We start from the raw sequence: 25,982 nt of genomic DNA, 5'->3' as shown, positions 1-25,982 counted from the left end.
ATGATGAAGTTTGCAATGGTCCTTAGTTCCCACAGGTTTCATCCCACCATGTGACCAGCTCTGTCTACAGTACAGATGAGCTCAGACTTAAGACATATGTGCATGAAGCACTAAGCAAGAAAAAGAGAGCACTCTGCACTAACATTTTCAGCTTTCCAATTCAGAAAAGACCTAAAGCAAATTCATCTTCTTTTGTTGCTAAAAAAAGATGGTATAAAAAAAAAAAGGTATATGCGACTAATAAACAGAGAGCAAAGGCTTCTGATAGGTGATTTGAATCAATTACTCTTTTTCATAGATCCTGTTAAATGGCCTGTATCAGAGCCTGACTCTACAGAAATATTCTATGTTGAATTCATTATACCTATGCAGATTCACTATGAACTTGGTATTTAGCATTCATCTGCACATTAACCTATACACAAGGGAAAATGTGTCCAGTAGAATTTGTAAAATGACCTCCTTATTCTCCTTTAGCACTTTAATAGTCACCTCAGAAGCAGTGTTCTGGTGGCACTGCAGCAGACAACAGCTTTGCACATGGGGAGTTGTGCCTGAGTCTACTAACTGTCTTATCGCATCTAAGAGTATTATGTCATTCTATACTACAACATGTTTGTTGCATTTCTCCCACTCCACTTGCTGGTTTGACACATATTGCTGGACTTGTAGATGAGGCTGCTAGGGGACAAAGACTCTGGCTGTGTGTGTGTGCAGCATCAAAAATAGAATGGAGTCCACATTTGTTTAGATCTTCAGGGCACTACTATAAAACAGACTGCTATTTTAAGATTTTAAACATAGACAAAACATAAGGGGGTGCCCTATCCTCCCACATTGCCTCAGCAACATTGAAGTCAATGAAATATAGTCAGTTGTCTTGTTTTCCGCTCAACTATTATTTCATCCTTATGAAGTTCTGGTGGATGCATTTAGAGATAGAAGATAAACCATTATCCCACTTCATTAAGATTTTTAAAATGGCCAAGATATAGGAGTTTCTCTCTTGCTACAAAATGTTTGCCATCTTATTCCCATTTCATATTCAACACGGTAGAAAAAAAATTGATATTCTTTCAAACATATTTGTGAATAAAAACAGTCACTTATTCCCAGGCTTTTCAGATACAGTGGCTTAAAAATAGCTTTTCAAACACAAAGCTATTGTTCTTTAAAAGCATACTGAACCTAAAAGAACTTTATTTCCCCCCTTTTAGCAATTTTGTAACAAGACAACTATGAGTCAAACCTGAACCAAAGGAACTTTATTTCTGATCTTAAAAATAAGCAGATTTAAATAAAATATTTCTTGACACAGATTTATGTATAACACAACCAGAAAACCCAATTGCTGCAATATTCATCGGATGTTACTGTATGGCTGGTTTACATGTGGCTCATAGCGGGATCAATATTTATAGTGTTTCCTACCATACTTTCCTGAAGAGTCTATCACAGGAACAAAAAATGCAAATAAATCAGTGTGCAATGGTGAACCAGTAGCTACAAAGCATCCAATATCATACAGACCTTTAAAAGGCAAGAAAGTGGAGAGGATAATTAACTGCTATTCTAATTTCACATGATCTTGAGTACCTACTCATTTTAAGACTACTTGATCATACTGAAATAGATGAGCATTCAAATACTTAAAACTAGCATGAATCATTTTCAAAATTACATTTATTACCATAAACCTCTATCTGTAATTAACTAGTGAAGTGGGTCTTGATATTACAATTTTAAATGGTGGGAAAAACTATTTTAAAAATGCTCACATAGTTACCTTGGAGGACTTGAAATATACAATAAAAATTTAATCAAATGTAATTTATTTGATTTACCACAGAAAGTCCTATTCATAAAGTCAGAAAAAGCAAACACACTCAAGACTGGATGGATTTTATTTCTTTAGATCAGTGTCTCTCAGCCAGGGGTACATGTACCTTTGGGGGTACAAAGAGCTCTTCCAGGGGTACATCAACTTATCTGGATATCTGCCTAGTTTTACAACAGGCTACATAAAAAACACTAGCAAAGTCAATACGAACTAAAAATTCATTCATTCAATGACTTGTTTCTACTGCTTCATAAGTTTATGCTGAAATGTAAGTTCCAGTTCATTTACTTGAAAATAAGATGGTAGAAAGTCAGCAAGTTTTCAGTAGTAGCCTTTTGTGATATTTTTGCATGCTTTTGTACGTACAGTTAACTCTTTCTTACCCAGCATTCTATCATCTGGAACTCCCAAATAACCAGCATTTTAACCATAAGTATATTTTTGTTACATTCTCCATAACTTTATATAGTGAAAGTAAATACCAATAAATACATCAAATACAATACCATTGTTGGTAAATAAAGTACTCCGCATACATCTGTTTGTTTCTTAATATCTTATCTTGCTTTTCTTTAGTGTTATGCATTGCTAAGTATATAGTTAAACCCCGAGTTATGCAGTGCATTGCGTTCCTGCAAACCCCATGTAACTCCCAATTTTTGCTCAAGTTGGGCTGAAGAGCCAGGAACCATGCGGCCACTTGGTTCCCAGCTCCTCGCCCTTGGGGGACCCATGAAACTGAACAGCCCAGCAGGGTTGGTCAGTTTCCTGGCTGCTTCTCCCCACCTTCCTCCAGTGGCACTGCTGTCAAGCAGACAGCCACACAGCTGGGAGAAGGCAGGGAGAAGGGGCTCTTAAACCCACATAGCTGCCCGCAGCTGTTGGCAGCTAGGCAGGCTGACAGCAGCAGAGCAGCTTCAAGTTGTGCTTAACTGGTGTTAAAGCGAGTTACGAGCAAACTGAAACCACGTATTTTGGGGGTTTACTGTATCTCTCTATTAACCAGAATACCTCAATATCTGGTAACCTCCTGGTCCTGGGGCTGTCAGATATGAAACAGTTTACTATAAGTAATTTTCGGGAGGTTTAATTTGGTGGTATGTAAAACAAATCTGACTCCCGAAAAGGGTACAGTAATCCAGAAAGGTTGAATGGCACTTGTTTCAAGACCTCAGATTATTTTAGCACCATGTTTCTCAACCGGTGGTCTGTGTACCCTTCACGGTATGCAACATAGATCTGGGGGTACTTTATCCCTTTTTAAAAAAATTTATAAAAGGTTGAGACACACTGTTTTCTGGTAATAAACAAAAGGTCAAACTGATAAGCACAAATGTCAGAAACCTGTACACCTACTAGTTACAATAATATCTAGTTCTTATAAACAGAGGAAGTCACTATTATTAGTTCCGTTTTCCATTGGGGAACTGACTCGCCCAAGGTCACCTAACAGGCTAGTAAATCAAGATGTCTTTAGAAAAAGAACTACTGAAAAAAATCATCATGTAGTTGATAGAACTTTGTGTATCATCTTCTTGATTGCTTCTCCAGAAGCAGGTTCTTCCCTGCTGAACAGATCCTTTTACCCACAAAGAGTATATTTTCTTTTAAAGATTCAGGGCATACTATTAGAAGGATTCCCTACAAAAATATATATTTTTACTCTACTCAGTTTTTAAAAATCAAAGTTGATAATGCCATTTTACATTTGTGGTAGCAGGAAACTGAAAGGATTGTTTTTGAAGTGATCCGTTTCAAGTTTAAAAAGTAAACTAAATAGTCCTCTCTTCTGGAAAGATTTTTATTTCAATACAGAAATGTGATGCATTCGTTTAATGGTATAAAGACAAGGGCAATTAGACATACTCCAATGAAAACCTAGCAGCAGTTTTTGATAAGCAAGCAGCTGAAGAATGGAATAAATGCCATTTCTCTTGCTGGTTGAATACTTCACCATCACAAAGTCTCTTACTAGCAGTATTCTAGAAACCAATGGAAGAACAGAATGGCCACATCTACATTACTAACTTTGGGTGAAGCAAATTATATCAGAGTAAAGCAATCAAAGTTTGTATATTTCTCGGGAAGACACATTTGGTTGCCTGCTTTGGAACTGCAGATACTCGACAGAAGTGCCCTCTGTGGATGCAAAGGGCAGTACACCATGAATAGCTACCCCTGTATACCATGTACTGCTGGCCAGTGCAATGACTTTTGAGACATTTTTGCAACACACTGTGGTGTAGAAATTACTTGTGCAGCAGCCTTTCAGAACTAGGGTTCACGGCATGCAGCCTTCTCCATCTTATAATGCCATCTATATCCCAAAACTGTCACTTTTTTATATTTGCACAATCCCACAGACTCTGCATAACTTGATGCAAGTAGCAAAGACATAACATGATTCTCCAAAATCAGCAGACCCACTGGAAGTATATCAACAGTAAGGGTCATGAGGATTTCTTCAAGGACAGTCTGGCTACAACCACACGGCAGCCTAAATTCAAAATAAGCTATGCAAACTGTGTAGCTTATTTTGAGTATAGTTCGAAATAGGTTATTTCGGCAGTGCCAAATACCAAAAACCATGCACTATTTTCAAGTATCCCTTATGCCTCCTGCAACGAGGGGTACAGGGATGCCGAAATAGCACAGCTGTTATGTCGAAAACTATTTCAAAATGATAGGCCCATGTCGGACATAGAGAAGCCTTTTTGGAATACCAGCGTGCAAGCTAGGGTGGACAGGGATGCTGTCCGCAGTCCTTATTTGCCAGCGCTGGCAATGAGCAACATGGGATGGATCACTTGATTTCCTGCTCTTCATTCCCACTGGGGCATCTGGCACTGGGCACTGTCAAATGACAGGATAATGGGCTAGCTGCACCTTTGGTCGGATCCTGTAAGGGAGTTCTTATGTTAACCACCAACCCTTTCCCACTGTTTGCAGCAACTTCATGTACAACGAAACACAACCAATGTAGTAAGTACAGGCCCAGTATGAGGACTTAGGCCTGAACTAAAGTAATGGTCAAGACTTTGCTAACAGAAAGCAAAGTTCAGCTGTGAGCTAAAGGAATGCATTGCTCACAGAAGTTGGCAAGAAGAGGGTTGATGGTGCATAAACATATCTACCTAGCATACTGAAGTATGGACATGGTACCAGAACACCCTACCCTGGAACATTCCACAGATAAGAACAGGCCGACCCATCCCAATGACAGGGGCAAAAGGGTAATATGATGGATAGAGTTGTTTTGTTCGAAGGCGGCACCTGACTACGTACAAGGGTTGTACCTCAATACGTCAGGAGTGATGTGTAAATTGTTTGTACCTGTGTATAAGAATGTACTCCTGGGGTGTGGTCTGGGTCTGGCCGAGGGGGCAGTGGAAAGTCCTGCCACTGACTAAGCCGAGTCCATTGATCGTGGATGCATATTTGTAGTATGCCCTGACTTAGACTAAGAAGTCTACAGGGATCTACTATTGAGTCCAATATGGCAATAAACCTGGCCGACGTGCCTTCGCACCTTACTAGACTCTGTGGTCATTGGGTGTTCTCTTCAGGTCTGCTGTGTCAGCTATCTGCAGAGCTGGGGCAGCGCACAGAGGGAACACGCACGCAGCCAAGTGATACCAACATTGGAGAGAGCAGAGCACCATGCTGGTAGCATCTGACAACAATCATCATCCCCTTTTGCAAGATGGAAACCATCTCTTCCAACAGAATTCCCTTAATCTTGTCTATTTTACTTCTACTCTGTCTCTCTCATTGCCTCTTATACTAGGGATGTAAAATCCTATTTAATTGATTAACCGGCTAAACATGCCATTTAACCAGTTAACCAATTAAATGGGGAGGAGAGGGAAGCTGGGCTGGAGCAGCCCCCTACAGTGGACAAGGCTGCTCAGGCCGGGCCACAGTACCCTGGCCCACAGTACTCCTGGGCCAGGCTGCCAGGGACTGGGGCTGCTTCAGGCCGACTAGAGAGCTTCCACTTGGGGTGCGCTGGGGACCAGGGATACTCAGACCCAGCTGAAGCATTTCTGCCCACAGTGGCCCCAGCAGCCCCGCACCTTCCTACCTACCCCTCCCCCCCAGGGCTGCCCCAGATAGGACTACTCTGGCCCAGTTGGCACACCTCTGTCCATGGCAGCCCTGCAGGGCTGGAGCAAACCCCTGGCTGCAGTGAGCTGCTCCAGACCATACCCTTAACCATAACCAGTAAACCTCATCCTCATCCGTCCATAACATCCCCATCTTACCCCCTTGGTTCCTCTGCACCTTTTTACTGTTTCAGTTAATGGGATAATTAGATCATTGGCTCTCAGCATTCTATCACTATAGCTTTGACAAAGTTTCAATGCAATTTAAGATGACATATCTATAAATTATATCATTTTAATATAGATCAGGCGGCCGAACTGTGGTGTGTGAGCCACATGAAGCTATTATTATTATTATTATTATTATTATTAAAGTGTGGCTCATGGAGCCCCCTGCCCCCACTCTTAACCTCCCTGACTGGGGACACAGGTTCTCAGGATGCCCGCTTTACAGCCTGATCATGGGGGAAGGGCTTCTGCCAAGTAGAGAGAAGATCTCAGGATTTCAGCCCTGTAAAGTGTCGCTGTCAGCATTTGAGGTTTGAGCAAAAGCTGAAGCCACTCCAGCAGGCTTTCCCCAGCTTGTGAAGTTCTGAAGATTGTCTTATGCGGCTCAGAACCGTCAGTACGTTTGGTCATCCTCAATATAGATCAAGTTCAAATACTGCCCAACTTCCTGACTTTATACAATTTAATAGATTCTTATAAATTAGTTTATCTAAAACTTTCACTTCTGAAGTCATCAAATATCAAAATTTTAATCTTTTTCACCAAAGTAAGGAAAAAGTTTCTGATTCTGCAATGACATTAAGAAAAATAATATGAAAAATTAGCTAGAAGTATTAATTGAATTTATCAGAAACTTGGTTGCTGTGGATAACTTCATGGATTCCCCCGACTGCTGAGAAACATATTAAGCAAACAATCGTATTTTTTAAAAAGATGTGGCAATCTGCAGTGTGTGACTCATGCTGACCTTTGTCACTTTTCTTTTATAATATTTGACATTCCAAATTGACTTGCTACACACACTTAAGTAGCAGCATTTTTGGAAGGAAACAGAAAATTTCTACTGTGGAATGAAAAGCCATGCAAACTGTCAATACCAGGGGTCTGCAACCAAAATAGCAAGAGCAGCCATTTTTTCAAATTCAGTTACAAAATCAATGCTTCAAGAGCTGTAATGCATGGGAATATGAGACAGTCTGTAATAAATAATATCAAACTGTACTTTCTGTAACTGCTTTTTTAAGGACAGCACACACAAAAGATTTACCAGTTAAACAAAGTTTGTTACTTTCACCCCTGAATTGGAAAATAATGAGGAAAAGAAAAATGCTCCGCCTGGGGATAGGCTCTTCAGCAGGAAGGAGCAATGTTCACATCAACCCTCCACGCCTCATCCCCATTCCCAGCCTCTCTATCTTCCTCAGCCCACAAATCCATCCCCCATCTCCAGGTTTTATCCACCTCAGCACACAAACCCATCCCCCATCTCCAGGCTTTACCCACCTCAGCCCACAAACCTGTCCCCCATCCCCCAAACCCGCCCCCCCCATCCCCAGGCTTAATCCCTCTCAGCCCTAAACCCACGGCCTCCATCCCCAGGATTCACCCGCCTCAGCTGACAAGTGTCTCCAGCTGCACATATTCCCACTGGTTCTCCACTGCCGGTACCACATCCTTAGTGGTGCTGTGCAGCTCCAACAGGGGCAGACTTGGTTGCCCCTTCCCCCCAGCTCTCCTACGGACTTCGCACTTCCTTCACCTGCAGTGTGGGCGGCTTCCTGCCCTGCTACCCCTGAAATAATGGAACTAATTGAATTGGTTTAACAGCCAGATCCCTCCTGCCATCCTGCAGGCCATTAAACTAATTCAATTTACTTCCATTATTTCAGCAGCAGCAGGGCAGAGAGCCTCAGAGGAGTCAGCGGCAGCAGCACCCAGACCCACAACTGATTCCTTAAGGAGCTGCATGCTGCTCTAGAACTGCAGGTTGCCGACCCCCTGGTCCACCCTATGAGCTGCCCAGAATTCTAATCATAGAAACCAGCCGTGAGAAAATGTACACATCCATGGCAAATATGTGTTCAATAGAAACTGAATTATCTTCATCAGCTTATACAGCATCTTAAATTTCACATAAACAGTCTCAAAGACAGCTGCTTTGAATAGCTTGCAAGGATGTGGCAGGCAGGGAGCCTACCCGAAGGTTCCGTTGGGCTGCTGGATGGGAGCTGCCAAAAGCAAACACCACCTGGCCAGCGCCTGCACCTGGCCTCCTACCCCTTCTTCCCAAATCCCTGCTCCAGGTCACACACCAATCCCCTGCACCTTCCCCCCATTTCATAAACACCTCTCAGATCTGCACTCCTTCCTACACCTTCCTCCAGGCCACAATCCTCTCCTGCACTCATACTGCACCCCAGGCCCTAGGCCACCCCGCCCCACTCCACCTCCCAATCCCCTGCCACAGGTCACAACCCCTCCCCCACCAGGACCCTGCAGCCCAATGCCCTACCCCAAGCTTCCTTTTTCACCCCACCTCCATTAATATCATGGAAGAGTACAGCCCTTCACCACTTACCAAACTCCTGGAGTCTCCTCCCCACATCAAAACTTATTGCCTACTGCATAGCTATAGCTTTAGTTCCTTACAGCTCCATCTAGAGAAGGGTCCAAGACCCAAAAGCTCTAGTGTCTCCCTTCCACAAGCATGCAAGAAATGTGGCAGAACCCTCAGTCCCCGTGGAAGATACAAAGTATGATACTACTAAAGACGCATTCAAGAACCCAGGTCAGGCACATAGCAGTAGTGAAACAGATGAGTGAGTATGCGACTGTGGTTCTGAAGTGATTCTGCTGAGATGTAATGGATATGGTGGGAAAGGGGAGATAACTGATGTGTCAGACACAAAAATGGAAGGGGTCTCTGTGTTAACAACACTAATGGGACTTGTCAAAGACTAACTGACTTGATCAGAGTGAAGAGGGTAAGAAATAGGAAAACAGCACAAATTTTAGAGTATGCAGTGTTGCTCAGACACAATTAAAGGTGATTTAGCAGATTTCTGATCACGCTAATAAGGTCTCAACCATTCTGCAAAAATGATGTAAGAATTACACAGTTTTAAGGGGGAAAAAAAACACTCAATATTTCCTACATTTTATTACATTGAACCAAAAATTCACTACATTTATTTGGTTGCCTTTGGTCCCCAAAACTGTGGAAAACTACATTTCAATAGTTATTTCCTCTCAACAAAAATAAATTGCTTTTCTGGATACTCTGCAAATTTCCAGTTTGCCTGTCTCCAGTGCTAGCCCTCACCCATAAATGTATTACCTTGCTGTATATGACACAAGGGATAAATACATAAATAAAAGGTGTCATCTGTAAAGGAAATCGCATTTTCTTCTATTCTCCCCCATGACCTTCCACAACATTGTCCAAGGTTAGTTCACTGAGAATATAAAAGCAGAACAGACTGGATTCTGCAGTTGTTTCTTTAATCTAGTAGGTTATGGAACAGTTTCTTTAAAAATTAACTGAGCAAAACTGGGACTGAAAGTGAAAGAATCTCGCATTCTCCCACTCACTACTATAGAGATAAAATTTGAGGGAGTACTAGAGTTACTCTTCTGCATCTAGTTCTTTCAGATATCAAGGCGGCTTCCCACTTTGGAGAGTGGAACTCTAACAACATGGCCTGTAAAGAGATAGTTGAAAATTGGTGGACTATTCTCCCAATCTAGACAGCATATCTTATTTGCCAAGTCTAGAGAATAATGCTGCATAAATGCTTAAACTGAACTCAAGCTAACAACCTTGCACATCTCTCAGACACATTCCTCAGATATTGTTTTTGACCTGGTGGAACATATTTCAGGACTATGAGATAAAGAAGACACCCACAAGGTTATAAAATGATTGCATATAAGCAGTGTTTTTTTCGCCAGTACTTGCCACTACTGTGTATCGGCACCTCAGGAGCCCTGGCCATGAAAGGAGGGCTGGCTATAAGAGCTTGGACGTCTGCACGTAAGTAATTGCCACTAAAAAAATGCCATTTTTGAGCTTGTTCTCTCTCTCTACACATATCACAGAACTGGAAGGAACCTTGAGAGGTTATCAAGTTCAGTTCCCTGCACTCACAGCAGTGATGTACCACCATGCCTGACTTTTTTTTTTAAATCCAACCTGTCCCAAACCCTTGAAAGCCACTCCCCCACTTCAAGGATTGAACTCACAACCTTAGGTTGATAAGATCAATGCTCTAATCACTGAGCTATCCCGCCCCCCCAAAGCTGGCCAAGAAGTTAACAAAATTATATTTAGATTAAAGAAATTGATAATTGAACACACTTCTTCCCAGCGTAGCTATACAATAAGGCTTACAACCATAGAGCACAAGTCTCTATCCTTGGGGTGGCCTTATATTGGAACACGTGCTTTTTGAGATTTAAAATTTGTTATATCATATTCACTGTTCCTCAAAGTGCTTAAGGTAAATACAAATCATTAATATGAAATAAGAGAAGACTTTAAATTTTGTACAACTAACACACTATTTCTATTTAATAATACCTACAAGAAATTCTACACATGCCCAGCAAAACTGTTTTGTGGTTCTCTGCCTATGTGTAACTATATTACAGAATCAAGACAGGCTATTAATGTGGATAATCAAAACAAAGAATTTATACAGGCACCAGAAGACAGAGTAAAAAAGTTTCTTTTAATTCTTAAGCAACTAAAAAAATTGTAGCCAACTATGCTTAACTTAAAGGCTGACACACTTATCTATATGGATTCTCACAACAGCACTTGAAACGAGGAAGACATCAAGACCTATAGGCAATCATTCCGTTCGAAGCTCTATATCAAAAAGGACAAAAATATTGTGACCATTCGTAGTATTCTCTGAATTTATACTGTGCTCAATGAGCCTGTTGCTTCATGGTTATGAAAGATTTATTTATACAAAAGATTATTTGAACACCTAGTTTAACTCATCAAATGTGCCTACTAAAAGTAAAATTGTCTTTTCCTCATACTTTTGCCCTGAGAGACTGTGTGTGTGTGTGTGTGTGTGTGTGTGTGTGTGTGTGTGTGTGTGTGTGTGTGTGTGTGTGTGTGTGTGTGTGTGTGTGTGTGTGTGTGTGTGTGTGTGTGTGTGTGTGTGTGTGTGTGGAGGGCTAGGGGAAGAAATATGATATTTTAGAAGGAAGAAAGATAAGTAGAATATATTCCTAAAGGGGTATGGAAGAATACCCCCTGTTGACGGAAACATTGATTTCAGTGCTCATTAGTGTTTGCTTCCAAACCCCTAAGGGGAAATATTATCTAATGTAACATAGTTCCCCACCCATCTGTCTAGTTTTTTGCCATGAGATTTCATTGTAGAGCTGATCAGCTGAGCTGGTACTCACAGTCACCAAATTTATATCTTTTGTTTAATTACAAGATTCCTATTAAACCCGACAAACATTTTAAGTGATCTGATGGTGTGGTACTGCACATACGATCATTTAGAATCATTGTGCATAAGCCTAAAAATATTTACATGCCAAAATGTCAGGTTTTACATACACTAACAAGATTTTAGAAGTCTGTGAGACAGTCCTAATTTTAATCACAAGTCTGTCTACATACAAATCTTGATAAATATATAACAAGTCAATAATAAAATATGCATGCAAGCCTATAAGATGTAGAGTGCCTAGTACAAAGAGGCTGATATCTCTAGGTACTACCACAATACAAATAAATGTTAAAACATTTGGCATTTTTCAATGAAATCATATTACTCCAGTTTTTTAATATAGCACACAAAATCTAAACGAAAGGGATCTGAGAACTAGATTCTCAGACAGAAAACATATGTAACAGGCCTTAAATAGAAGCAAAACAATTCACACTAATTGTCTCTGTCTCAGTTATAATTTGGAATTTGTGTCCCTGGTCCTCAGCGCAGAGTATAAGCTAGTGCTGCTGTTTGTAACACTAAATTCTAGCTCCAGTAAAAACACTTTTTAAAGTTTGGTCAAAAAAATACCTCATATGGACTTGTAAAAGACAGGCGGAGATTGATTGCTGAATGCTCATTTAAAAAAAAATTAAAGGCTGAAATACAGATACAGGAACGTTACTGACAAACAGGACAAAACATGATTTATATAAACATCAACATGGTATCAGCAAGAAATAAAATGTGCTATAAAGAGTGTAACAAGTGCATACAAAAGGACAGAAAAAGATTCCTACCTTTAAACCGACTGCTATAAGATCTGTAACAACACTGTATGAAAAAAATGAAGAGAAAAATGGAAAAAGTTAGAGCAAGTTATTGCAAAGGCAGTGATAAATAAGGTTAAACGAAGAAAGAAAAACATTGTTATGAAAGAAAGAATGTGATGAGCTGTGGATATTTCTTTTTTTGCACAAAGGACACTGGATAATCTAGTAATGTACAGCATGGAATAAAGCAAAGTTTCAGATGATGGGAAAACAGAAGTGATAGCAATTCCTCTCACTCACTGTGGAAAGGGCACATACAATTACATATTTTTTCATTCTGGACTTAATTCCTTCACAATAAAGAAACCTAAAAAGAAAGCTAGACAGCAGTATTTATTTTTCTTTCCCCTGAGGGCACACCAAGTCTATTTGCGAAACCCAAATTTCCACTGTTTTTTCAAAACTGAATTTATCTGTATGGATTTTGCAGCAGCACTGAAAGTTACATTTTAAAAATCACTTCCTTCTACATATTCAGGAAAATGTCATTAACGTACGTCAACTATCAAAAGGATCTCAATTTCATCTGCCCTTCCCTACCATTAACTTCTTCACCAGATGCTAGGCTGGCATATCAAACTCATCTGTAGAAAGAATTCAACCTTTTCAATACTGTTTCAGCAACGACAACCCCAAAAGGACAAAGATGTTAAGTCAGGCCTCCAAAATATTGAGGATAAAAATGGGGTGGGGGCAGTATGCATCTTTTAATTTTGTGTTTTTGGAGTAACGTTTTTAAGCTTCTCTCTGCAATCATGAGGGTCACAAATGAATTTCTAAAACTAAAGCTAGATTCTCACCTAACCACAATTCCAAGAGCAGAAGCTTTTAAGAAGATACCATATGTTGCAAGAGTGGCAATAAAAGCATGAGAGTTTGCAAGACTGGGGTTGTGATATAAATTTAGATCTACACATCAATCTCAGTCCCACTGATTTCAATAAAAATATTACATAATAGAGATGGATAACAGACTATATTCTGAATATACTAAGAGAATTGTTAGCATTTGTTCACTGCTTTTCAATATCCAGCTTCACTCAGTAATGAAAGTTTACAATTATGACATGCACTGTTCTTGTCTGTTTTTCTTTCTATTCTCTCTCCTCTATTTTTCAAGCATGACTCTCCCTCTGTGTTCCTTCCCCTGCATACCCTTCCCTGCAACTTCCAACTCCCACTTCCAGTTCCACCCAATGAGTAGCAATAAAATACTTATGGATGTGTCTACACTACAGAAGTGCAGCACAACTATTGCAGCTTTCCTACTGTAACTTTGTACATTGGTGACAGAGAGATAGCTGGGTTAGTCTGTATTCTAATATAAAAAAAAACAGTCATGTAGCACTTTAAAGAGTAACAATTTATTAGGTGATGAACTTTCGTGGGACAGACTCACTTGCTGGCATGGCTAGGACCTGAAGAAGTGGATCTGCCCCACGAAAGCTCATCACCTAATAAATTATTCTGTTGAAGTGCTACATGACTGATTTTTGTTTTGTACATTAGATGCTTCCTCCACTGAGAGGCTGTAACTAGGTTGATACAATAATATTTCCAATGACCTAGCTGTGCCAAAAGTGAAAATTTGGTACACTTGTCTAGATCACAGAGGGGAACAAATTGTTCCACCCTAAGCTATGTAGCAAAGTAAATCTAAGTTGTAGGTGTAGACCAGGCCTTAACAGACAGTACAGGATGAACCTCTGTAGACCAGCACACACTCATCCTGCAGCATCTATAATCTGTCATGATTTTAGATAGCCATGGGTGTCACCAAGTTTCCTGTGGGTCCCATAAAGTTTGTTTACAGCCACTGGGCCTGGCTCTCAGTTGTTCTATGCTGCTGTTAAACTCTAAATTATCCCTACTTGTCTTCTAAGACAGTGGTTCCCAACCTTTCACGTATAGGTCACACGTCAATGAGAAACAATTCTATGGCACACCACTTTTTTCAGCTGAACTGATTGCTCATAAATGTCACATCTACTTGCATTTACTATGGTTATGGTCTGACTCAAGAGGTTTGCAATATAGTAGTGCGTACAACAAGCTAAATTAGGATCAAACGCATTAAGATTTCAAATCCTCCACAGCATACATGCTCTGACAGCCACGCTGCTTGAGCTCCAGCTGGCACAGGGTCATCAATTCCCACCCCCAGCCCCTCCCCCCGACGTCGGCACTGCAAAGAGCTACAGTGAAGGGAAACTGATGACATTTCATGGCAAACTTGGACAGTACCCACAGCACTCTGGTTGAAAAACACTGTTCTAAAGAGCACAGTAAGCAGTGTAAAGTGTTGATAATACTGCTAGACAACACTGACCTCCTTTGGTTTGGGGCAAATTCTCTAATTCAGCACTGGTCAGGCCTCAAGGTGCCACACTATAGGGGTTCAAACTGTACTTGTACCAATACAAGCTTTAGAGTTCTCAACACCACTATACAAATAAATGGGGAGCCAAGAAGCCACTACCTCTAACATTAACTGTTTCAAGCTACTTGGGAGTCTCAGATAACCAACAGTGGATTAATACGTTGTTTACAATTTGAGAAATTTTCCTCACAACAACAAAGCCTGGAATCTTACTATTTTATTTAAATGAATACTTATGATCCCACTGCTCCCCAGAAGACACTAATGTTCTCATAAGTTAAGTAAAAAGATTGAGTTTTGGTAACTGTACAGAGATATAACATTTACGACCACATACTATTAATTATTTTTAATGAGGAAGTTTTAATCTAAACAGTTATTCTTTTAATATAAACAAAAATCAATTTTCTAAAAGTAGGAGGTATATGTTTATGTATGCATGTAGAACTTGAAGAGGTTAAAAATATTTTAGTTTGAAACCATCTGCATATTAAAGCATCCTGTATGTTGTCATATGTTTAAAAGGCATATTAGAACATAAGTTTCTGCAGAAACCCTTGCCACAATGAGTGTACATTTTATGTATGACATAGCATCATAAAATGATCTTGCAACTAGTTCTACATTATTTATTTTCTACAACATTTTTAAGAGGCACAGAGGAAGGGCCATATTTGTCTGTATCTGTAAAAACAATGAGGAGTCCTGTAGCCCCTTACAGTATAACAGATTTATTAGGGCGTTAACTTTCATGGGTAATACCCACCTCATCAGATGAACTAAAGTGGAACTACAGTGAATGAAAAAGGAAGATGATACTATCCACTGTAAATTATGGTTATGATTGTGGCCATTCAATCTAGCTGATGGGAAAACATCCATCTAGTGAGGGGAAGTTGCCGCTGTACAGTTAGCCAATTTAGATCCCTAGTGAGGCCTAATTACAACTTATCCCTCACTATACAAGCACAATTAGTTCGCAAATTTCTACTCATAGGTGAAAACTCATAAGAGCAACACTAAATTCCCATTAAAATACCTGTAAAAGTCTCAAATTTGTTCTAAGGGCCTGTAACTTGCCATAAACTAACTGAATGTAGGTAATTATCTAATGTATTTGAATAGTTTGGCACCAGAAATATAATGTACTGTATGTATGTATAGCAGGGATTCCCACCCTGTGAGTCAGGACCCAAACATGGGTCCCACCAGATTTGTTAAAGGTTGCCAGCTGGGCAGTTCCCAGCTGCATGTAACTGTTAAAGAAGCTCTTTGCAGTTTCTTAATACTGCTGCCTCAGGCAGCTATCTATCAATAGAGAGAGTTGCTGGAGATGGCAGCTATCTCCATCACTAGAGATAGCAATTACCTTATGCCAAGGTGCTGAAACCTTAACACTTGAGTTCACTGCTGGCAGCAGAAGGGCTAGGGGAGCCACCCAGCCTAGCAACCCTAACGAAGAGGCTGCAGGAGGAAGAGGCATGTCTAAGGCTGGGGCTGTTGAGGGATGCAGGGGCAGTCTAAGACTGGGGGAAGTTTGGGGCTCTTGGGGAGGTGTAAAGCTGGGGGCAGAGTGGGGCTGCTGGGGGGTCTCTAAGGCTGGGGGTAGTTTGGGGCTGCTCGGGGGAGGGGTTAAAACCTGGCTGAGGGTGAGGTCTGCCGGGCAGGTGGGGAGAGGGGTCTAATACAGTTAACCTGTGAGTTACCCAGGGGTTGTGCCTGCAACCCCTGCATAGCTTGAGTTTTCCTGCAAGGGGAGGGGAACCAGGAACCACCAGGGCTGGTCAGTTTCCTGGCTTTCAGAGTGACAGACGCTGGGAACCTGGGGCAGGCTGGTTCCAGTCTCCCCATGGCTTGCGGGGCAGGGAAACTGATCAGCTCATGGCTGGTCAGTTCCACGTTCCTGCCACTGCAGGGGAGTGAACCAGTCTAAGAGCCTTCTCCCTCTCTTCCCCCAGCCGCAGGTCTATCAGACAGCCGCATGTCTGAGGGAAGGAAGGGAGAAGGCTTCAGCCTGGGGCTGCAGGTCTCCCTGCCCCCGGCCAGGGACCCTGCTCACATAAGCGGGGGAAGTTCACTCATATAGGCCGTGTCTACACTGGCCAAAAACTTCGAAATGGCCATGCAAATGGCCATTTCGAAGTTTACTAATGAAGCGCTGAAATACATATTCAGCGCCTCATTAGCATGCGGGAGGCCGCGGCACTTCAAAATTGACGCGGCTCGTCCAGATGGGACTCCTTTTCAAAAGGACCCCACCTACTTCGAAGTCCCCTTATTCCTATGTGCTCATAGGAATAAGGGGACTTCGAAGTAGGCGGGTCCTTTCAAAAAAGAGCCCTGTCTGGACGAGCTGCACGGCGGCGAGCCACGTCAATTTCGAAGTGCTGCGGCCTCCCGCATGCTAACGAGGCACTGAATATGTATTTCAGCGCTTCATTAGTAAACTTCGAAATGGCCATTTGCATGGCCATTTCGAAGTTTTTGGCTAGTATAAAGGTAGGTATATATGTTCCTCGTTTTAGCAAGTACTCATTAGTAAAGTACTTGTTAAATGAGAGATGAGTGTATACACTTTAAAATTTGCAAGTGAGCTCCAATTCAGCTGTTTCCCTTTGTAATCGAGTTTTGAAGTTTTTATTTACAATGGATGGTAAAATCTTTCTTTTGCCATAATTTTCTTATATATTCACCCATCTTTGTATTTCCACTTCAGTTCATTTGATTAAGTGAGTTTCACCCATGAAAGATTATGCCTGAGTAAACCTGTTAACCCCAAGGTGTTTCAGGCCTTCTCATTGTTTTTGAAAGGCAGTTACAAAAAAATTTTGAATGCTTTGCTTTGCAGCCTTGACATGCCCTCTTCTTGATGACAATCATGTTGTTATTGTTCTCAATTGTATATTCATTTATTTCTTCCACAAGTCCCCATCCTCACTTGGTAAACATGTGCACCACTGTGCAGTATGAACTAAGCAACAGATAAGTGTTCTACAGATCCATGCCAGATTCTAGTCTACACACTGGGCCACAATTACAAGACAAAAACTGGAGTAAAACTGTTCCTTAAAAATTAAGATTTAAATAGATGTAATGCTGATACAAGACAAAAGCTGGACCATTAGTGCACCAGATGATGTGCTGTAGGGTATCCACAGAACCATAGCACATACAACTTGCAGCTGAGAGAATACTGTACACTATCAGCCTATGGGGGATTCTAAGGTGGGCCAATCTCTCTTGTTGAAGCTGTCTCAGTGTGTATAAATCATTAACTTGTGCCAGAAAGAAAATAAGTTCCATGGGTAAGGCAGGCACCCGCAAAGTAAATGACTTGTATGCAGATATCAGGCAGATGAGGCACTGAACCACATTCTTGGTGTTAAGAGTATTAAAATAAGGGTTCAAAAGAAAACTGCCTCAGACCATTATAACCAGCTGCAGAACAGCTCTATACAGTAAACCTTCAAAATGTGCGATTTCAAGTTGCCCTGAACTCTCATTAACACAAGTGAAGTGCAACTCAAAATCCTGCTCTCCCAGGCCCTTTCTAAACCCCACCGTCAGGCCCTAGTTCAGACCACCCCGGCTCAAACCCCTGCGCAGCCCTGGCTCAACCCCACTTCCTTCAGGGCCACATGGCCCCAGCTCAACTCCACCCCCCGGCCCCTCCTGCAGCCCTAACCCACCCCAGGCTTAACCATCCCCAACTGCCCCGCCTCACCTCAGGACTTACCTTTCAAAGAAGCTTCAGGTGCTCCTGATGTTTCCCCAGCTGCAGAATATGCGTTTCACTGGGGGAAAAAATTGCCCCCATCCCGCCCCCCCGACTTACATGAAGGTGCATGGGAATGCAACCCTCATGTAACTCGAAGGTCTACTGTATAGCTTTTGCCTACGGCACATGGAAGGGGACTGTATTTCATGAGCCCACCAAAGACCATCCTACGAGTGACCACCAAAGGATATGCACATCTTGGATCTAAAGAAGGTAGAAGTTACCTATCAGTGACTCTTCAGAAAGGATCCTGCTTTGGAAACAGACCAGAAACTTTGTTGTTCATATCTCAATGTAATACTAGTTTTGTATCACTTTCATTCTTATGAGTATGTATGCTGCATATATTTAAAAAAAAATGTAATGCTTTGGTTAAATTGCGGGGTCCTAATAGGGATTATTGATGAGATCATAGATGTGGGCAATTGTGCAAACACTTAGTTTGAAAAAAAAAAAATCCCATTCTTCTGATCCAATTGCTCCTAGAATTTACTGCTGAACCATGATGATCTGAGTCCTCTCTAACCAGTCTAAATTCCATTGTGCATGCATCATGTCTTTTAATGAATAAGCATGGCAGAAAGTTGAAGAGACGAAGTGCTACGATTAAGAAAATTCATCTTAGCAGCTAGATCAATGATTAGACCATTGACTTCATGGATAAGTGTTCATTCCACCAGCTTTTGGAACAGAAGCTTGGGAAACTGTACTAATAGTAGTAACCAAGGAAACTTTTTTCCCTTTTATCCTGCTTTACTGGCTACTTCTGTTGAGAAACGGTTTTATTTTCACACTCATGAAAAGGCAGACTATTTTCACCATTTTCTTCAGTCATTGTGAAGAATTAACCTTCTGGAACACAAGGCCACCCAACACAGAACAGTGAACATTTAAACAAAAAGTTGTATTACTTTTCATTGACCTATGCTCTAAAAACACTTAGTTGTGATATGTGTCAGATGGGAATTCTTAGACCATGGGAAAAAGTTGAGACACACGTCTGCATCCATAGCCACACCTTTTAAGAGTGAGACTATTATGATTATATTGTGCAGAAACAATTTCCTGAGCTATACTTTTCAAGCATTCAAGAATTAAGCTACTAGCTTCTTTCTTCCTCAGCATAAGATGAAGGCTCTATGAGATTTGTTCAACTCCAATTAACAGGCTATCCCTCCAAAGTTTTAAATTCTAGTACACTCAATCACACACCAAACACCTAGTCCCTTGGGAATTTACTGAGAAAAAATTATCGGTGTTCCACTTCAGTCACACAGACAAAACGAAACCAAGGATACAGATATTGTGCAACTGTTGAATCATCCAGCGTACACTAAGAATTACAAATACATTCTAGCCATTTTTAATTACACAACTAAATCCAACCATATCATATCCTATCGCAATTATGGCATAGATACACTTTTATCTGGTTAAAATAAGCATACAGAAGATCATTATTTTATGTGATTAGTAATTTGCAATCACTGAAGGTGCCTGAGCTACAGCTGAAACTTGTAAGACATCGAGAGACTGGTATCAGAGTTAAGAGTCCCACGCAGTTCTTTAACAACCAGAGTTGGTTAACCTTCAGGGGAATATGATCCATCAGAAGCTAGAAGAAGGGCAAGGCAGGGGAAATAACGTTGGTTTATTTTCTGTTGTAGGAAAACGTTGCTGGTATATTGTCAGTAAGTGACAAAGATTACGTAGTAAAAACATATAACATTTTGTCAAGAAACATCCAGATCTTGGGATAGGTGCTCTTTTGAAAGCTCACCTAATAAACTATTTTGCTAGTCTTTAAAGTGCTACTTGACTGCTTTTTGTTTTTTCATAACAGATTTTGTTTACACTCTTTTTGCACTATTTAAGTACACTGCTTTAGAAACGTAGTTACACTGGCGCATGAACTGCTTAAGTAATGCTGAAGTGCATTATAAATCTAACCAAAAGTTGTGGCCTGTGAAGCTCCAAGAATTAAGGTGAGCAAGAGATTACTGTACCTTTAAAGGCTAGAACATTCTGTAGCAGAGTTCATAGCCTTGTCAGCTGGAAGTACTTGCAACTAGAGACTAAATGCAGTAATAAACTGGCTGGATAGATTGTAAACAAATACTCAAGTGCATTTACTCAGTTAATTTTTATTGTTCCAGTATTTCCTGCAGTTGTTGCAACTAAACTAAGTTTATTTGATATAGTTTTTCTGCTGCTTTTAGTTGACAAAAAATACTGATAACATGACTTTTCTTTTTATCTTGGCACAGAATCTAAATTAATTAAAATGCAATTTCCCCTTCACTACATTCACCTGGGACAATGAAGAGGGCATTTGTTTCTCCTTCTGGCTGTCACACATAAGAACAATGTTGCGAAGTTCAAATTCCAAAATTTATACAGGAAAATATCAATCCTCTCCAATTAAGTTTTATATTCACTAAGCCTTCCTTTTAGGTATAAATTAACCTTAGCATACCAGAAAAAAATGAAATTCCTCATGTATATAGTTTACATAATGTCAATAAACAGAATAGAACTTTTTCTTAAAAAGTGGTATAAAATGTTTTTGTTATAAAACCAGCTCAAAAATTAAAACTCAAAATTTGAATTTAGTTTAAAATTTACATTTTTATTATGCCTTCCTTGAAAGAAGCTTGACTTTTAAGCCTGTAAATTTTTAAAACTAACTATTTTGGGAGTGCAAGTTGAGAAACCTACGAAGTGCCAAATTTTCAGAGTGTTTAGTAGCCGCTCACCTAAAAGAAGAATTCCTTAAAGTCTCAAATGGTCATCCCAAAAACTGGACACAAAGTCACGTTGGTTTTGAAAATCTGAACAGATACCAACAAACCTAAGATCCTTTACTAAAGACAAATTCCTGTTTTTCACAGCCTCATTTAGAGGCAAAAATAGTAATCCATCTTTACGTATTCTGGCTGTACTTGGCTACCAAAACTTTGTAGTATGTCTCACACTATCCTAAAAGAATACCATCTGCAAAAGAAAATCTTTATTTCACTAGTAACTTGAAAATAGTTACACAAATACAATTAAAAAGTATTCAAACCCATAGGGTACATCTACACTTGCATTCCTTTTTCAAAAGAGGTATGCAAATGAAGTAAATCGAAACTATAAATGAGGTAGAAATTTATGTATTTGGCACCTCATTTGCATATTTGAATTTCAAGAGCTTCTATCGAAAGAAGAAAGCCAGTGTAGACGCTACTGTTTCGAAAGTAAACCCCATCTTTGAAAGAATCCTTCTTCCCATTAAATAAAGGGAAGAAAGATTCTTTCGAAGATGCAGTTTACTTTCGAAAGAGCAGCGTCTACACTGGCTTTCTTCTTTCGAAATTAGAACATGCAAATGAGGTGCCAAACATGCAAATTTCTACCTCATTCGAAAGGGAAATGGAAGTGTAGACACCCATTCAGTTTGTATACTCTTCACTATTTATACACAGAAAAGGATGCTGTTCAATTTAAAATCTTGTCACTCAACAAAAAGTAAAGTTTTTTCAGATCTTATACATGCACCACCTATCACTTCCATTCCCCACTCCTGCCCCTGCCCATTATACCATTTCAATCTATCTTTAAAATAGGAAAAAAAATGATTATTCCTGGAAAAACAAACTATGAAAAGTGAAACTGAAAGAGGAATTCCCCGGACTTGGGTGGGAACCAGAATTTTTGTCTCATGAAATTCTGTTACTTTGCAGCCGGGGGGATCTGTTCTGGAAGAGGACAAAAAACACACCCAATTTCCCTGTGAAATAAAATTTTTAAATTACTCATTCTGATACAGCAAATATTTTGTTCTGATAGACTTGAATTTTTTTTATATTTAAGAATATAAACCTGTTGCAGTTTTTAAACAATGGTTTAAAAAAAAACAAACTTCTATACTAAGACGGTAAAAACCATCAGTTCCCATTAACAATATTTTGTCAAAACCCAAGCATTTCTGGAAAACATTTAGCTTTAAATGAATCAGAATTTTCCAAAAGCATGTTCCACTGGAAAATTAACAACCCTATTTACCTCTGAGGAAATTCTGCACACGTGCAGCTCAGCAGAAAAATGCCTCCCCACAGAATCCCTTTTCTTCACCGCAGAAAATGGTTTCTGGGGGGAAGCAAAGCGAAACTGCACCAGTCAGCGCTCAATCACCTCTCCCAGCAGCTCTGATAAACCCGGGAGAGGGGTTTGAGCATCCCCTGAGCACACAGGGACACTAGTCCCAGACTGGGGAGGGTGGAAAGGGAGTTCACCTTTCCCTTCTCTGCATGGAACAGCCGGGACTGGGTCATATTAAGCCCCAGAAGCTTCCTATGACCGCAGAAAGCTCTGAACTAGGGTGGAGGGGAGAAAGAGGTTGAGAGGTTTTGGGTGGATTCCAGGGCAGGGAGAAGGGGGTCTGGAAGGAAAGGTAGAGCAGCTCCCTGTACAATGATCTCATTCCCTAACCCAGGCATCTGGAAACACCCCCCCAGCCACTAAAACCAACACACCAAAGCCTGACTCCCTGCATCAGGAGCAACCCATACTTTGCCCCTCCCATCCCACCAAGCCCCACTGCCCTCTGTACTGACTCCTAACCACTTTCATCTCGCCCCTGCCCACTGCAGAGTGCCACTGCCCTAGCACCTCTTGTGCACCATCTCCCTCCTCCTCCCTCTGCACCCAGATCTCCCACCAAGCTATCCACACCAGACCTAACCCTAACCCACAGAGAACCCTGGAATGCTTGAGAGTATTCAGCACCAAAAATAAATAAAAAAGAAAGAAAGAATTAAAAAGTTAAAGTTCTACAAAGTTCTGTACGTTTTAATTGTCAAACAGTAAAACACTAATCAGAACATTTTCAATTATTTTGATAATTTCAAAACACTTGTCAAATAACTGAAAATGTTTTGTTATTTTGATGAAATATGCGGAATTTTAAAATACTGTGCACAGAATATTTCACATTCCCTCACGAATGTACTACTATTGGCTATAGTGTCACAAAACAATGATCAGTTTGGGTTCCTTTGTGTTAGGTGCTATAGAAATACAAATGTTCCATAATTTGTTTCAATATTCAAGTGTTACCTGTACATACCAAAAGTAAAAAATTCAGATGTGATTTTGAATTAACAAAGGAATAGGATAGGCTTTCATTTTAATTTTAAACCAGCTAGGTTTTGAATCAATAGTCCCCCTTTAAAATTTGTTGTAGAACAAAGTGTACAGATTAACATTCCAATTCTGTTAACATATACGTTATGTGCTTAATTAGACATGAGTCTGAGGTCCACTGAAGTCTACAGGACTATTTGCTGCACAAAAAGTGTTAAACACACAAGTTTTTGCAGGATCATGGCTTCAATGCTTTTATAAAATGGTATTTAAGGTATACAGCAGATACAAATACGGTTTAACTTAATGAAATGAGGAGAACCAATTATGCTTCATTCAAACACAGAACTTCACAGCAGCATCTCCTATCCTGTTCCAGTAACGTGGTGATTGTAGTCCAGCTTACCAGAAACCAGAAGTTTCATGCTTCATACAAAAATTTACTACCATAAAGATGTAAACAAACTGCAGCTTTGAATTACAGTTTTCAAAAACCTGTCACTAAGCAGTTCAGAACTGTGAATTCAAAACATCATCTATAGATTTGGTTTAATCACGTTTATGCAGAAGTGTCAAGAAGGTATCTCGCGATCGGTCTCTGCCCTACGTCCGTCAAGAGCCCAGGGGTGGGGAGGAGACGGAGCACTGCTGGGAACGTTTAAAAACACTCGCGCAGTCGACCACATCTTCCTTGAAAGGAGAGAGAGATTCTAGGAAGTCTGATCACCACTGGAAATCAGGAACAACAACGCCCGATTCAGTGGCACTATGCCCACCAAAATCTAAGCCGTGCCTCTGACAGCTGTGCGGGTCCCGCCCCCCCAGCCGCCCCCCACGGCTGTTTACGGCAGACAAACATACGGCGAAGCGCCTGCAACAGAGAAAACTCCGACGCACAGACACGTCCCTGCCACTCCAAGCGTCTCGCTGTCGCGTTCAACCCTTTTCACCTCCCGCGCGGCAGGGAGGCTGCTCCGAGACACCATCACGCGCTCCGACAATGCCCCGCAGCCTGGGCGGCTCCACGTCTCGGCGTTACCGTCTCGCAGCACCGCCCCTCCCAGCAGCCAGTGTAGCCTGTCCGGGGCGGCTGGTTTCCCTAGCACGGCGCACGCCGCCGCCTCCTCCTGCGGGGCGCGGGGGGGTAGGCAGCCCGGGGCCGGGCCAGAGCTCCCCGGGCACTTCCCCGGCCCGGCAGCCGCTCCCGCCGCAAAGCGAAACTCCCCCGCGTGGGGCGGGTGACCCGGTGGCGCAACAGCGTTACCTACGAGGCGGGCGCGAGGGAGGCCGGCAGCGGGGCAAGCCGCGGCTCGCGCAGGGGCCTCGCGGGCTCGCCTAGGCTCCGCACCAAGTTCCGGGCTCACCAGGGGCCAGGGAAGAGCCGGAGAAAAGTTGGCGCCTCCCCCCTGCCGCCGCGACTCTCCCCTCCGCCGACAGCGGGACCCCCGCCAGGCACCTCGGACACGAGATCGCCCCGGGTCCCCTCTACCTGCCCCCCGCCCGGCTCCACGGCTACAAAGCGGCCGCCCGGACCGGCGTGGGGGGGGCGCGGAGACGGGGCTCCCCCCCCACAGGGCCGGCCGCGCGGCTGGGGGCAAGGCAGGTACTCACCCATCCATGGCACAGACAGGAGGGAGCGGTGAGGGGCGGGTGGGGGAGCAGCGCGGCGGTGCCACAGGAGGGGAGCGCGAGAAGGATGGGTGAGGAGCCGGGGTAGGGAGGGACGGGGCAGGGGCGGGGCCGCCCCGTTCTGCGCATGCGCTCAGTGAGAGCGGACGGGGGGGAGCTTCCTCTTTCTGGCGCCACACCCAAGCCCAACCTGACGGGGGACCTAGCGCGCGCGTGCGCGCCTCGGTCCCGCGTGCACAACGTCGCCGGCGGGAGGCGTGCACTCAGGCGCGCGCCGGACTCGCCCCGCCCCATCGGTCCTTGCAGGGCCGCTCAGCGCTCGCCACACACGCCACCGGAACCCTCAGCCTGAGACCGCCCCCTCGGCTCCTCTTCCTGCCTCTCCCCAGCGCCGCCTCGGCGCAGGCGCAGTGCGCGCTCCCGAGTTTGGGGCGCGCTCTGGCCGGAGAGGCGCTGGCAGGCGGAGTCGGGGGGCCGGGCAGCCCCTGCCCCTGTGGGTGTGACCCCTCCGCGGCGCCCTGGCGGGTGGCTTTCGCGTTGGGAGCGCCGGGCTCTGAGTAGCCGCGCTACGGGCAGAGGGACTCTGCGACCTGGCAGCGGGGCTGAGGCAGGAGCTGGGCAAATGGGAACGGCGGGGCGGTGCTTGTGGTGGTGCTGCTCGAGCGAGGGCCGCCTGGAGTCTGAGACTTGGGGCCGCCTCCCTCCCGGCCTGGCGCATCCCATGCACTAGAGCCCCACCCCATGGCCAGGGCTCCAGCCGTCCCGCCCTGCCCCAGCCCAGGGAGGCTGTGGAGAGCGAGTGGCTGGGGGGAGTAAGCGGG

At 42.6% G+C, this 25,982-nt stretch overlaps 1 protein-coding gene across 5 annotated transcripts in view; it reads right to left on the bottom strand.

Moving 5' to 3' along the window:
- The window catches only part of PTBP3 (polypyrimidine tract binding protein 3), an 83,470-nt gene extending 58,223 nt beyond the window's left edge, over nucleotides 1-25,247 (bottom strand). The window contains exons 1-2 of one of the 5 annotated variants that reach the window (XM_074994674.1): nucleotides 25,144-25,232; nucleotides 12,215-12,248 (exon numbers count right to left, since the gene is read on the bottom strand). In XM_074994674.1, coding sequence (XP_074850775.1) covers nucleotides 12,215-12,248; nucleotides 25,144-25,151 — 42 coding nt within the window. In that variant the 5' untranslated portion in view covers nucleotides 25,152-25,232. Of the gene's footprint in view, nucleotides 1-12,214; nucleotides 12,249-24,393; nucleotides 24,863-25,143 lie in introns of those variants that run through there. The other 4 variants (XM_074994679.1, XM_074994676.1, XM_074994678.1 and 1 more) reach the window with 4 other exon arrangements.
- Between the last annotated feature and the right edge of the window lie 735 nt (nucleotides 25,248-25,982).

This window comes from Carettochelys insculpta, chromosome 5 (genome assembly GCF_033958435.1).
Source record: "Carettochelys insculpta isolate YL-2023 chromosome 5, ASM3395843v1, whole genome shotgun sequence".
NCBI classification, from domain to species: domain Eukaryota; kingdom Metazoa; phylum Chordata; order Testudines; family Carettochelyidae; genus Carettochelys; species Carettochelys insculpta.
Note: the sequence above shows the minus strand (reverse complement) of the source record. Positions and strands in the feature narration are given on the sequence as shown.